The 15087-nt window shown below is 42.2% G+C and overlaps 1 protein-coding gene across 1 annotated transcript in view; it reads right to left on the bottom strand.

The window, feature by feature from the left end:
- Window positions 1-15087, bottom strand: part of SH3RF3 (SH3 domain containing ring finger 3) — a 245404-nt gene that overhangs the window by 40015 nt on the left and 190302 nt on the right. The window contains exons 5-7 of the mRNA XM_015637693.1: window positions 8057-8157; window positions 3809-3979; window positions 362-612 (exon numbers count right to left, since the gene is read on the bottom strand). Coding sequence (XP_015493179.1) covers window positions 362-612; window positions 3809-3979; window positions 8057-8157 — 523 coding nt within the window. The remainder of the gene's footprint in view (window positions 1-361; window positions 613-3808; window positions 3980-8056; window positions 8158-15087) is intronic.

The raw sequence follows: 15087 nt of genomic DNA on the forward strand, positions 1-15087 counted from the left end.
GGGCAGTATTTTTTTTATCAGCAAGCCAACCGGACTCAGAACTGTTAATCTCCTCAGTATACAGAGTGCTTGCTTTCACTCAGATAAATTGTATAAATATTTGTAAACACTACAATCTATTTCAGCTGTAGCAACAGAACAATCTGATAAACACAAAGTGGTTCCGAGAGATCAATAGAAACCCATAAATATTACAAGCAAAGAAAACGTACTCAAAGAAAACATCACCAATGGACAAACTCCACATTGACTGAGCTAAAGCAAGAAGGAAAGCTGTGGGGATGAGCACATTCTAGAGGCTTGTCCTCGAGGGGTACCACATCAATCCTGCCAGTGCAGGAGGCATGGGGAGAGCACTTACCCATCTGCATGGCGCTGCGGGGCTGGCTGGCTGGCTGCTGAGCCGAGTACCTCAGGCAGTTATTCAGCTGTGGAGAGGCCGCCTGCAGCTGGGGATGTGTCTGGGGAGCAGTGATGGGAACAACTGGTCTGACAGCCGTGGTGGCATTGCTGTGACCAGCCACAATGGGGTGGATGGCTCCTGGGGCTACTTTTGTTGTTGGAACTCCTCCAGCTCCGCTGTTCCTGGGCTGCCCAGCTCCCACTGGCACCCTGCACGGAGACAAGTGCACAGTGTAAGAATGCTGCAGAGACCCCAATACCCAACCACAGTGCTGATAAATACCCCCAGTTACTTAGGGGATTTAGCATGATATCCTATCAATTGTTAAAGTAAACTGAGGTATTGATATATACTTATCTTTATAGGACCCATTTATAAACATGCTGGGGGATATTTTTACCCCTTTATTCTACAGGAAGAAGTGCAGGGTAAAAATAGAAAAGATAATTTTTCTCATCATGTCTTTTATTACCCTTCATTTCTCTCTGAATAGTTTCTAGTAAAATCAGAAATCTTAATTCAGAGGAAATGGATATCTCCCAGATGTCATTTTGTGTGCCAGAGGCTATTTCACATGGAGTGATAATTAGACTCAGAGATCTTTCCTTTGAACCAAACCTGCATACACCCCTACAGGGAGAAGCAAAGATGCATAACACCAAATCTGTGTGTGGCTATGGAAGGGGACTGAGCTCCAGACTTGACTGGGCTTGGCTTGGCTGAACATTCACCCTATTGGTGTGACCAGCCCTAGCTTATACTTGGTAAGGGAATGCAGCTGACCTGAATGAAAAAGAAGTCCAAGCAGTCATTGACATGTCTCTCATTCCTCACTTTTAACTGCATGCATAATTTGTATTTCACCTGAGTGGCCATGTAGACCTCACAGGGAAGGGACAAGGCTTTTCCTTGCTATGAATTGAGTTCAGACCACAGCATGTCTTGATCCTCCTACCACTGAGGTAAAAACTCTGACTAGGACAGAAGGCCACAATGAAGACAGAAGGACATCAATGGACCAACTCAGCAGCTGCTGACCAGCTCTTTCCCTGTGTTTCTTACTCAAGTTCCTGAATAATTTCCTTCCCTAGCTGTAGATGCCATGAAACAGATGGATCATTTTGTGCTGGGCTGCTTCTTGTGCCAAGGTCCTCTAACAGGAAAGGACAGCACAAGGGATATGAGGCAGAACAAAGTAGGGTGGAGGAAACGGAAATGAGTCAGTGCAAGGGTTTTGCGAGAGAGGAGAGAATAACAGATTAAGTCAACTATGGGGTATGGAATTTGGAGAAACTCTGGGTCCCCAAGATTTCATGGGAAGACAGAGAGGAGAAGAGCTGAAAGGAGTATGTTGAGCAGTCTGGTGTGGTTCAGAGAACATGGGTGACAAAAGAAATAACCACAAGAAAGTTGAAAGCCAAAAGAGTGGAATTCTGGTGGAAAAAACCAAGGCACAGGATGGAGGATATGGTCCAAAAGGGCAAAAGATAGCTATGCCTTCTGCCCAATCCTCACTCCCCCTAAAGTCACAAGAGGTAAGACAACACTGTGGTGTCATTGACTTGACTCATCTCATGGTGCAAGGTTTGCCTAGATTACATTTTGCTAACTAAATCTGATTTTTTATTTTCTTCAATTTTTTTGATAAGTCTCCAGTAAAAAAGCTGGGAAAAGCTGGGAATCCCACCAGATGGAAATCTTGACTGTCTGTCATCTGCTGTGAAGAGCTGGCAGGGTGGAAGGAAGGTTCAGCTGGAGCTGGCTTGGCCATCTGCACTAGACTGAGTTTGCCAGGAAAGCACATCTAACAGTCCACTGAGAGCTGTGTTCAGGCAAACATGCACACCAGCAAGTACAGAAACTATCTGTGACTTCAACAGAGATGGATAGATGTTGGATGTGGCAAATTTTCTCTGCTGCCCTGTGCCTGTCTGTCCATCTAAACAGTTTTGTTCTTTTTCTGTAATGCTCCACTCACACATGTTTTGGCAGCATATAAATCTAGTTTAGTGTTATTAAATTCACAACTTCTTTTCCTTGGGTTTTGTAGGGAGTGGCAGAAAAACATGCATGAATCTAATCCTCTGCTTTTCTGTCAAAGGGGAACAAAGTATGTTGAAAGTAGTGCAAATAGGAGATTTTGTTGCTATCAGATTTTTATTGCTGTTCTCACTGAGGGTGATTTATACAAGAACTTAATCAGCCCATAGGATCATAAATATAATCATAATGCTGCTTTCAGGTTTTGTGGAAGGCACTTTTGCCCTTTAGCACTTTTCTGTCTTGTTCTAGCTGTGACATGCTGCATTTAATAAAGTCTTGCTGATTCAGATAACCGACCCTTCAGCACAAACTTCCTTACTAATTAAGAGCTGAAGAGGTAAGGAGTGAAGGCAGCCAAGGGGCTCTATAAAATAAGGTTGATGAACAGTGAAGAACCAGTGAATTAATATTTGGGGTTTCCTTATTGAAATGCAATATTAGGACTGTCATCAGGCTCAGTTATTGCCTTCTGATCTGTTCGTAACTTTCAGTGTTACTCAGAGCACACACTACAGACTTGACTTAAACTTTAGATGGAAAACAAAGCTGGATCGACTTTTCAAGATCAACAGTGTCTGAGTTGTGAGGTGCCTTCTCTGGAGAGGGGTAAAAGATTGACAAAGAGAGAGTGTGCATGTAGGAGGAGGGACTGAGAGCACATGAAAAGGAATGAGTTCAGTTTGCAAATCCACAGTTGCTCTAAAGGAGATAGGGGCATACATATGCCAGCATTCACCTGCAAGGAACATGTAGGACAAACAGTCTGGGACACAGAGATGGACTTTTTTCTCAGCCTCTCAGCCTTGATTTGGTATTGTCCAATACTGAACTCTGACAAATGGCATTCCTCCCCCCAAAATGCCATTCTTTCCTTTTCTCATCTGCTGCAACTGAGGCGGGGGGAGGTAAAATCAGACAATTTACTTAACTCTTCTACCACTTTGGAATTTTAACTGTTAAACTTTAGTCTAGATCCAAACCATCCCAGATCTTTGCTTTAAGAAGAACAAAATCGACATGAGGAGCTACTAAAAAGCAAGACACAAGCATTTACTATTTTGTTACATATCCAATAGTTTTATAACAACAAAATCATTAGCCAAAGATTTTTACAATAGTAAAACTTGGACCTATTGGCAGTTGTAAATGCCATCATCTAATACACCTAGTGCAGTCTCCTGAGGACATGGATAATTCAAATGCTACAACCAAGTAGCATTACAAGTAGCAAGTCTCATTACTGAGTTCCACAGTGCCAGCAGAGAATTTCTGGAAGGGGAATGTGATTTAAAAGCAGCGCTACATTGTTTTCAGTGCCATCCAGAATCCCTCTCAGCCCCAGTAGAGGCCAGTGGTCCTCACCTTGAAACAGGTGTCACGTAGTTGCCTGGGAAGACACCGGACATGCCACTCCTCAGAGACGTGCCCTTGAACCAGCCGTCCTGGCACTTCTCAATGACCCGGTACATCTCCCCTTTGCGCAGCTCCAGCTCGTCGTTCTTCTGAGGCTTGTAGGCATACAGGGCTAGGTAGCTGTGGGGAGAGGTCACACAGGGAGAAGGAACACAGATGACATCAACCACCACCTGTCCTGCTTCAACTCCAGCCCCACAGAGCAGAAAGTGACCAGATGCACTGTTTAGAAGTTGTAGTTAAAAAGGGATATCGTTACAGGCTGCTTCACAAACAAGGAAGGACAGAGACTGGATTCAAACAAGGAAGGGCAGAGACTGGATTCTAAGAAAATAAGGGAATTACTAATCAGAGTAAAAGGTAATTTAGAAGTTGATTATACGTACTTCTCACTCAGGGCACAACCAAAGCAAAAGAGTGCCACAAGGCAGCACGGAAGTTAAGGACTTAGCTACAGTTTCAGAAAAAACACAACAACTACAGTGACAGCCTGAGTAAAAAGGGCTCAAGTAAGAGGCCTTTGCAAATCCTGACATCTGGAAGAAGTATGCATTCATATGCATCAGAGTGGGATCCACCTCTGTTGTGGAGTTTAAGAAGAAAATTTTCGTACAGGTAGGCTATTTCAAAAGCTTTTCTTGCAGCTTTCTCAGTAGTGTTTATACTGGCCAAGTTTATTAACAACACACCAAACTGTTCTGATCTGGTACGGTAATTCTTGTATTATATTGGTAAAACAAGACACAAGGGAGTGCCACATTTTGCAAGGATTTTTTTACTTAAGTGAAGTGGTAGAATTTGATTTTGGGTGTTTTGCATGCAAGTATTCTGTTAATCTTTAATATAGGATCCAGTATGTAGAACTTTTTATTTATTTAATTACAGCTTTTATTTATCCCCTTTGTTTGGAATCTTTCTATTTATCTCTCTTTTGTTCTTCTGTTACTACTTCAGGGATGTGTCTAGTGCTGTGAAATGACTACAGCTTAAAATCCCTACAGATACTCTCTCTCTGTTTAGAGAGATTCTTGTTAAAAATTAAGAATGATTGCTTGCACTTTGGGAAATAATGGAAAGTCGGGATAGAATAGCAAGAGTGCACACACAGAATGACACTTTCTTTGTAAATACCAGATTTTTTTGTACTGTTGCTTTTCTACAGATGCAAAAAGGGATTTCTGGTAATTCTTGATCAAGGTTGTGCCTTCTTGAGATTTTTTTTTATTTATTTGTGATTTACAGGCAGTAAAGATAGATTAAGAGAAATGGGAAAACAGAGAAAGTGCATTTACACTACAAAGTGCAGCAGAATGCTTTTAGGCTCGGGTGGGTGAGAAGAGGCTTGCTGCTCACCTTGTAGGAATGAACCAGAGAAAAAATAAAAAGTATAACAGTTGTGATTGTAGATTTTCAGCCAATAAAAATGATAGATGACTTTTTACTTCTGCTCTCCAGGAAATATAATTGAGGAATAAATCCTGTTATTTTTCTTGATTCTACTTCTTTATTGTACCATAGATTTACTTATTTTTGTTCTGAAGGTAGTAAATAAACAGTGTTAATGAGCAGAATATGAAATATTTGGTAACATCTCCTTGGGGAATCTTAGGCTGATGTGCCTGGCTCTGTTTACCACGTGCATGGAGTAGAAAGACCTAATCAGAAACTGTATTTCATTAGTCAACAGATGGGAGAAACCACCCTGTGCATCCTTTTTTTTAGTCTATATAATCAGGTGGTATTGAGAAGATCTGTTGCTGTTCACCTGATGGAAAACATGAGGCTACATATGATCTGAAGAACATTAAAATGCATCACCCTGACAAGAAATAAGGTTGCATACTTCAGTGCTAATCCTTCAGCACTGTGCTCTGCAAGGACATAACAGAAAGTGCCAGACTGCACTCACTCAAGTGAGCAGAAAGTGTGGCTTTGACTGTCCCTTTTGAAATTGCTGCTTACATAGGGCTCAGATTCAGAAGCTATGGGTAAAGCAGGGGGTCAGGGATAGAGCATTTTAGATAGCCTTTTCCCCCAAGGGACTACATGTAATAATGTAATTTACAGGTGAAGATTCTGGAAGAAGGTGCAAGGAAAATAACCCTAAAGTGGGTCATAGGCTGTTGTGCCTTGCAGCTATCTCCAGATCTCCTATTAGTTTTTGTTCTCTCCTATTAGCTTCATGTAGCAGATTCCCCCAAATCAGCTACCAATAAGTCTGAATATCCAGTATCACAATGAGCCTAAACATCCTCTGGATAGAGTATTGAAATCCTTGCAGAGACTTAAAAGAAGGTGTACAGCAGCCCAGCACAGATACCACACCAAAACAGACCAATCTCTGTATGACTAAATGATGAAAGCTTGTATGTGGCAACCATATAGGGTGACCATGGGACAACACAAGTGATCAGCACTTTCTTTGTGGACCAGCAATCCCACCTCCTCTGTGGGGGGGTAGTGAGGATGCCCATCCCTGGGGGGTGTCTCCAGTTGCAGAGGCACAGGGTTCTCCACACCCAGTGACAGGCCCAGCCTGTGTCTGCAGCCCACCCTGTGGGTCAGCATAAACTCCATTCCTGGCAGGGAGGCAGCTGTGGGAGAGCTGGGGGGATGCCTGCTCTCATCCATGGCTGAAAACAATTTGATTGCAGGCAGATTCCATCCCCAGAATTTGTTTCCAGGTTTTTCCTCTGGTAGGAAATCAGGTCTAGTGGTTCAGTTTGCTGAGGATGATTTTGCCTTAAGCCAAAGTCTTTGGATTTGGACACATTTCACTGTTCTTTAGATTTTAGGTGTGAAACTTCATCAGCTAACTCTGTACAGCCTAGAAGAAAGTGTTAAAACAACAATCTGAAATCTTGCAAAATGTAGTATCAGATTATTCTGGGCTATGTGAAACAGTGAGGGTAAGGGTTGGGAGTGGGACCTAGAAGAACCCAAAATGTTTATTAGAAGTTCCCTAAAAAAAGGTGTAAGTGAGAAGTGTTCTTGGCCTTGGGTAGTTGTCTGTGACTCCACTTATAACACAAGCCCCAGGGCTTTGTCTAGAGTTGCACCTCCCTACTGCTTGAGCTTTAAAATAATGCATCCTCTTTGACTGGAACTTGGCTCACAAGTGCAGAATGACAGAATGGATTACAAGGCTGCTTCACAAGGGAGATGACAAGAGAAGCATGGGAGGGAGAAGGGGAGGCTTGCTGAGGCATGGAGTCAGGGACATTGCCAGAGAACTGGAAAATGTCCTGATTCAGCAACTAGGTACTTCAAATATTGCCAGTTACCACTTCCTAGTCAGGGCAAAAGCTTGAAATAAACATGTGCCCTACTGTGTGCCACACAGGCCACACAGGGTGATGATGAGACCTCGCTGGGGCATTCCATGTGTGGCATCCCTCAGGTATAAAGATCTCAAATAAATAGCTAAGAAGATAGCTGTTGTTTGGTTCAGATCCAACACCCCTATTGTTCTTAAATAAGATCTCCTCTATTATTTTTAGGATTTTGTGAATTCAGACCTTGTTTTAGCCATATCATAAAATCCAAAATTATGGATGTGCATATGTGTGTGTGTGTGTGTATGTGTGTAGTTGTCCTGCTTTTATGAGGTATATGTGTTGAGTGGAAAGGATTCAGTAGTTAATTAGATAAGTATCAGATAAACCAACCAGGCTAGAAGAGACTGGCTGTTATGAAGTCTACTCTTTTTGTTTTGTGAACCTTCTGTTATCCTTTGCACTATTCAACAAGACCATGTGCCAAAAATATGAAATTCCTTCACTGCCTTTATTCATTCATTGTTGATGGCACCAAAAAAGTGCCACTGGGCCATTTTTTCTGGTTAATCATGAATATATCAGGTGTTTGATTGTGTGGGACTACACCTTTTTAAGAGTCTTTCATTTTTAAATGAAAGAAGATTTTCTGTAGCTCAGAGGTACTCAGTTAGCTTCACAGTGATCCATACAGCTATAATAATTAAAGTCTAAAAGGGCTCACACAGAAAGGGGGAAGTCTTGCCCTTCACTATTAATTTTTCAATTTCAGTGGGGGCTGCCTCAAGTTTGAAATTGCAATCTCTCTCTTCTCAGAATGCAACTGAGGTGAGATTTGGACATTCAGGTTTCAAGCACACACATGCACACACACATATGATTGGAAACAAGGAGTACACAGTGACTGAGATGAGCTGCTTACATATTGAGGGGCAGCTGGACCTTCGGTGGTGTTCCCTGATCTCCAATTATTGCACTTGTCCTGGGACCAGCCACTGTAGCTGTTCCAATCAAAGAGGAATCCTGAAAATACACAAAGAACATACATGGATTTAAGATGAAGCCCATCATTTCCTAAATTGCTGTGGGGTGAAGGCATAGAAGAATAAATCACATATTTTATTAATTCCTAGATTTTTCTAACTTCATGATATTGCATTAAAAACGCATATTCTAGCCTTACAATTTCAAAAAATACATTTCTGACACAAAGGATTAGCAGGATTTCCATGTACCTGTCAGAGAAATTTTAGTTGTATGGTGTATGCACATTTTAAAAGTTTTACAATGTAAAACAACTGCTTTGTAAAGTCAGCTCAGCATGTGCATCTCTGCAATGGTAATGGTCTCTGATAAAAGTAACCTCTTCCCCTCAAAAACTTGTTTTTAAATTGGTACTCTTTTGGTTAATGATTAGGGATCTCTGGAAAAGAAGATACTATGCAATTGCCAAAATACAGCCTCATTTCTGTATAGTCTTTTTATCATCAGGAATATTCCTCTCCTTCAAAGAAAGGTGACTGCCCAACCCAAAGCTTTCTCTGAATGGAGAAAGTAGTTTGCTCCACTTTTACCCCAGAAAATAAATCTCCACTCTCATATAGACAGCTGGACAGATCTTCTCCAGCTATTAATGTGAAAGGCAATTCTAAATGTAATAATTCATTTCTCAAAGCCTAATGCTCATCCAAATTATGCAGGGCAATCTCTTTTTGAGTTGTCTCACCAAAGTCCTCATTCATCTATGTCAAAAATGAATCCTGACTGGAAACGTCTCCTGAACTAATTCCAAGGCCTGTAGCAACAGATCTTCATTGCAGACAGGGCAGAGCTGGGCTGATGGGACTTGTAGTGGTTTACTTGAGCAAAAAGTTTATTTAGTAAGCCTAACCATATGTTGTACGCACGTCCATATGCAGAATGGCTCTACAAAATAGGAACCAATACCCACAAACTGCAAGTTCAGGCAGAGTGTGTTATACAGAGAAAAGATTCTGAGAAGTTCACAGGCCTCCACTACAGCTTTTCTGTTTCAAACTCTATCTAACAAACAGTAAATATTGGTTTTTGGAAGACAAACATAGGGAAAATTTCTGCACTTAAAAATGACACTGAATTAAACCAAGACAGAGTTAAACCAAGACACACATTGCTACTTAATTACTGGATTTCAAGGTTACCTCATTCCAAAGAAACCACATAATTATTAGTCTTCTGTCTTGACAGTGCACTGCTGATCTATATTGCTTTGCTGTGTATGAACACAGTATCATCAGGAAATCGTGCAGCAAAACATGGAAACACTGCACTGTGATTCCATAGCTTTTGGCAAAAAGCAGCAAGATGTCTCATCTCTCACCAACATCTACACTCAATCATGAAATTGTATTGACAAGTACATCTCCTTTTTCTCATTATTTCATCTAACTATCTGGCTGCTTGCTCAAACAAAGAAGGATTCAGGCAGCTCTTGGTCCTATGTGTAAAAAGCATTCTTTCCAGCGCTGTGACTGAGACTTTATTAGCACTGCCTGTCACGTCAGTGAGCTAGTATCAACTTACAGAAAAAACACACCACCCCGCTAAGAAATTTAGGGATAGCTGGAGAATAATCCCTCATTTGTTATGCTGAGCTGGTTAATTGGGTTAGGGATTGCAGAACATGTTGGGCTGAGACACCTGGCAGCTGCCTCTTCTAAGAGGTAAGTGAGAAAGTAAGAAGTTCACACTTCATATTGTTCTACCACTGTATATGCCTGCTCTGGACTAGAGAAACTGTCTCTTAAGAAAACAGAAAATGCATCAGTCCCCACCCTTCCTTGCTAGAGAAAAAAAAAATTAGATTTTACCCCATGAAAAAACAGATCTGAATGAACAGCCTCAGGGTGCAACTGTAAAGGCAGAGAAGATCATAGAAGGAAAGGATAGAATAGGACAGAATGGAATACAGCAGAATAGAATATTTATATTGGAAGTGACCTGCAACAACTGTCTAACTGCCTGACCACTTCAGGATTGACCAGTTAAGGACATTGTCCAAATGCCTCTTAAACACTGACAGGTTTGGGGCATCAGCCTTTTTTCTAGGAAGCCTGTTCCAGAGTTTGACCACCCTCTCAGTAAAGAAATGCTTCCTACTGTCCAGTCTGACTGTCCTGTGGGACATTCCCACAGGACCACTCCCATGCATCCTGTCAGTGGACACCATAGAGAAGAGCTGAGCACTTCCCTCTCCATTTCCCCTCCTCAGGAAACTGTAGAAAATTATCAGGTCACCCCTCAGTCTCCTTCTCTCCAGACTAGACGAGCACAGTGTACTCAGTTGCTCCTCTTAGGATGTTCCTTGCAGTTCTTTCACAAGATTTGTTGTCCCCCCCCTGGATTCATTCGAGAACCTTCATATCTTCCTTCCACGGTGGGGCCCAGAACTGCACAGTGCTCCAGGTGAGGCCTGTGAGGCCTGAGACCATTCAACACTGAATACAGCAGGATAATTTTGAGTGGCTGGTGATGCTCTCTTTGATGCACCCCAGGACAGGGTTTGTCCTCTGGGCTGCCAGAGCTCTCTGCTGACTCACACTGAGCCTGCTGCCCACCAGCACCCCCAGATCCCCTTCTGCAGGGCTGCTCTTCAGCCACTCCTCTCTAGTCCATACTTGTGGCTGGCATTACCCCATCCTAGGTGGATCAGAATCCAGCATTTTGAATGGTTAAATAATTTCCTCCCATTAATCATTGCCTAATGCTCCAATGTGTATCAACATCCCTCTGCAAGGCATCTTGTCCCTCAAGAAAGTCAAAAGCACCTCCCACTTTGGTATCATCAGCAAACTTGCTAGTGGCGCATTCAACTCCTGCATCCTGATCACTGATATATATAGATATATATAGATATATGTACATATACATATACATATACATATATCAGCTATATATGTCAACAGCCAGCTGTAGCCCCATTCACTGCAATCCTGGCCAAAGGCCAGCTCTCACCCAGTGCATCACAAGTCCACTCTTTCCATGGCTGAGCAACTTTTCCAGAAAGATGCTGAGGTACAGTATCAAAACCCTACTAAAATCCAGAAAAAAACTGTGTCTATTGCTTTCCCTTCATCCACTAGGCAGGTGACCCTATTACAGAAGGATATCAAACCAGTTAAATGGAACTTCCCTTTTGTGTACTCACATTGACTGTTCCTTATGACTGTATCATACTTTAAATGCCTTTCAGTAGTACTCAGTATAACTATCTCCATAATTTTTCCAGAAACTGAGTCTAACTTAACAGGTCTTCTCTCATGCCTTTTTTTTCAGACTAGAGTAACACTGTCAAACTTCCAGTCAGCCGGATCTCCCTAAACCTCCAAGATCTTTGACAGATGATTGAGAGGGGTCCTGCCATAACATTCACTGGCTCTTTCAGAGCACTTGGATGAAGCCATGAGGCCCCATGGATATTCAGCTGATACAGCTGGTCCCTTACAATTCCAGTGTCCACAAATAGAAAGTCACTGTTCCCACATTTGTGGTCCTCCAACTCAGGGGACTGGAAAGCTGAAGGTCTACTGAAGACTGAGACAAAAAGTGCATAGAATGCATCTGCTTTTTCTTCCTTCCTGTTAATCAGATTGACCAAGTATTATCAAATATTCACCACCTTCACCAAGTATCAGCCCAATATTTTCTTTAGACCTCATCTGAAGAAAGTGTTGTTTGAAACAACACTGGCCAGTTTCATCTCTAATTGAGCTTCAGCCTTTCATGTCTTCTGCCTGTGTAAATGAACCACAGCTCTGTACTCTGGTTCCTGAGAAGCCTATCCTTGTTTCCAAAGGCCATACAGTTTATTTTCCTCCTGACCTACACAAGGAGTTCCTTGTTCAGACAAGCTGGTCTTCTGCTCTGCTTGCTTGACTCACAGCATGGTGAAGTTGTCTGCTCATGTGCTTTTCAATGGTGAATCTTAAAGACTGACCAGCACATGTGGACTCCAAAGTCCTTTAAAAGCAGATTCCCAGGGCACTCTAAGTAATACGCTGAATAGTATTAAGTTTGCTCTGACAAAGTCCAGAGAAGCCACTCTGATATTCTTTTTTGTCTTTACAGTAAAAATTCTAAACTCAGCCATTTCATGAACACTGTAGCCAAGACAGCCACCTACTGTCACATCCCTCATAAGTCATTCTCTATTCCCAAATAGCAAGTCTAGGAGGGCATCTTTCCTGGTTGGCTCACTAAGTATGAATGACAAGCAGTTTTCTCCTCTAAGCCTCAAGAATTTCCAAGACTTGTCACAGAAGTATGATATTTCCAGTTGATGTCTGGGAAGTTGAAATCTCCCATAAGGACAAGGGCTACTGATCCAGAGAGTTCTAATTGCCTATAGAATACTCACTGATGCTTACATCTCAAACTGGGCAATTAGTAGTAAACACCCTCTACAACATCTGCTTTGTTTTCCTTTCCCCCAGTCTTCACTCAGAGGCTCTTCACCACATCATCACTAACTCTAAGGGCTGTGCAATCAAACCTCTCTCTTACTTACAGTGCCACATGTCCCTCTCACTTGTCCTTCCTACTCCTGAAGCCTGTAGCCCTCGGTGCCAGCACTCCAATCACAGGACTCATTCCACTAGTAGCAATGATAACCAGCTCTGGGAGCTGACCAATGCTTCATCTTTCTTGTAAGACACATGCTAACCCTTCTTTTGCTCCTATGGTCCTCCCTCTGCACACTGCAGCAAAGTCAGTTTGCAGAGGTACAGCCAGCCTGCCTGGACTGGCCACTGCAGGCGCCCTGGGCTGAGCCTGACTGACTCTGCAGAGTGATGAGTTCAAGCCAAGAGAATAAAGCAGCATTCAAAGCATCATCTATTTGCCTGTTTGCACTGACAGTGGGGCCTTCTGTGTCTTCCAATATTACTGAGAGCATGATCTCAAGTCCTTTCTATTATGTTCTTCCTAACATATAGTCCAAGGGATTAAGAAATCATGTAACTGCCATTCACTGTTGCTGGATGACAATTCTGCTTTCTTCCCTTGAATAATCCCAAAGATGTCTCCACAGTTCTATATATATATCAACCTGACATTCAGTTTCTTGCCTATATCTGGTTTCTCCAATATTACTGCATCTGGTGCCAACCTGGCACATATAAACCATTCATTTTTGCCACTTTGTACAGCCTAGTATCCTATACATCCAAACTCTAAATCAGTGCCTGCTTCCTGATTGTGCTCTGGTTTTTCTTTAGCTGTTCTCCCTACAGGCTTTGACATGATTGTGTACTTTACAGTCTGTCTATGACCCTGCTTTTCATCAAGTTTTACTCCACAGGACCTGCTGGCCTTCCACACATTGAATTCAGCTCCTCTGTTCACATCTTGATGTTTACTGTCACAGAAGTATTCTGCTCTGCAGCTTCATGTGTCTTTGTGCTCCTTGCTATATTCTCTTGGTGGCTGCTTAATTGCTAGTATGCATGTGAATGTTCACCAGCTTTGCATTTAAACTGCAGTCCCTGACACAGTTGGTGAAGGCTTTCTAAACTGACTCTTTCAAGGTCCTGTTGTCTCCTGTACGTATCCCTAATTAGCTTATATTATAAAATACAATATTGCTAGATTATTTTGCAAGATAGTATTTACAATTAGATTTTGAAGAGACTGATTTTTGCAAAAGAATAATCTCCTATTTCTTTATACTTCTGATTACCTGTGTTGGAAGTTTATCTTTCTACTCTTCATACAATTTTATATGCATCTCTCTGGTTACCAGTAATACCAATAATCCTCCTGGAGAACACAGCAGGCCTTTCTCCATCACAGCTGGTAGCAGGACTTAGTTTGTTTTCCTTCTTTATTTAGCCCTGGAGCCAGGTTGTACTTTTGCTACTGTGATCTAAGGAACAAGGTACTAAACATGTTCTCCTTTCCTCTTCATCTGCTCAGGGGAATGGGAATCCAAGACAATGCTCTGATTTTCTTGTTCTCTGCTTTGATACCTTTTAGGAAGTCTGTGTGTCACATCTTAGCTTTCTGATGGCATGTCTCTACGTGATCCATCTTCCTTGTGTGGCACCAGACACACAAATAGAGACATGCACAGATATTACACAGGGAGGGCTCAAACACCGCAGCATTTGTGTCTTAATCCTTCTTCAATCTCTGCTACTCAACACTGCTAAAGCCTTACGGGTAAAAGATGTCTCTGACAGCCAGGATTTTAAGAGGCACATAGGCACTTACTGATAAAAACAGGCACCTTGCAGAGTTTTCTCAGGGTGGCATTAAGTACTTCACTGCCTGATTCCCGAAGATTTTATTGCAATATAAGTAATAGGAGTCACTTCTGAAAATACCATTTGGTGCTCCTCTCTATCCTTATAAGCCTTTAATGTCTTTAAACATTTGACCATTGAATTTCCAGAGATGACCTGGGTGATCACATGTGCACACCTCTTGTTTAGGAGGCCGCTTACTCTCATGGTGGCATGCAGTTTTCTGAACCAGACACTGGCAACTCTGATCCCATTTACTTAGGCCAATGAACAGCCAAATCTGATTTCTTCATGCTCCCACTCCAATCTGGCATCCTCCAAGCACCACTTACCATTGTTTCAGCTCAACAGCACCATCTCTTTTCCTCTGGACACTACAGACCCAGATGACAGCCAGCAGGGAAAAGCAGCTGCACAAATGTGTGCTCAAAACCACCTCCAGATCCTTCTGCACTAACTTCTCCTTCTTTGTGCCCATTGGTAGCACAGCAGCACCACCTGTACTGTGCAAGGCAAAATCTTCAGTAAAACCCCCAGACTATACACACAGGCACAACAGTGCTGCATGACAAGTATTTCACTCCCAGCTCATGCTGTGCCCTCTGTTTTTATCACGAGCTACTCTGCTGTAGTAGGTGATTATGTACTCATGGGCTGGAGAGTAATATGAAAA

Source organism: Parus major, chromosome 1 (genome assembly GCF_001522545.3).
Source record: "Parus major isolate Abel chromosome 1, Parus_major1.1, whole genome shotgun sequence".
NCBI lineage: Eukaryota > Metazoa > Chordata > Aves > Passeriformes > Paridae > Parus > Parus major.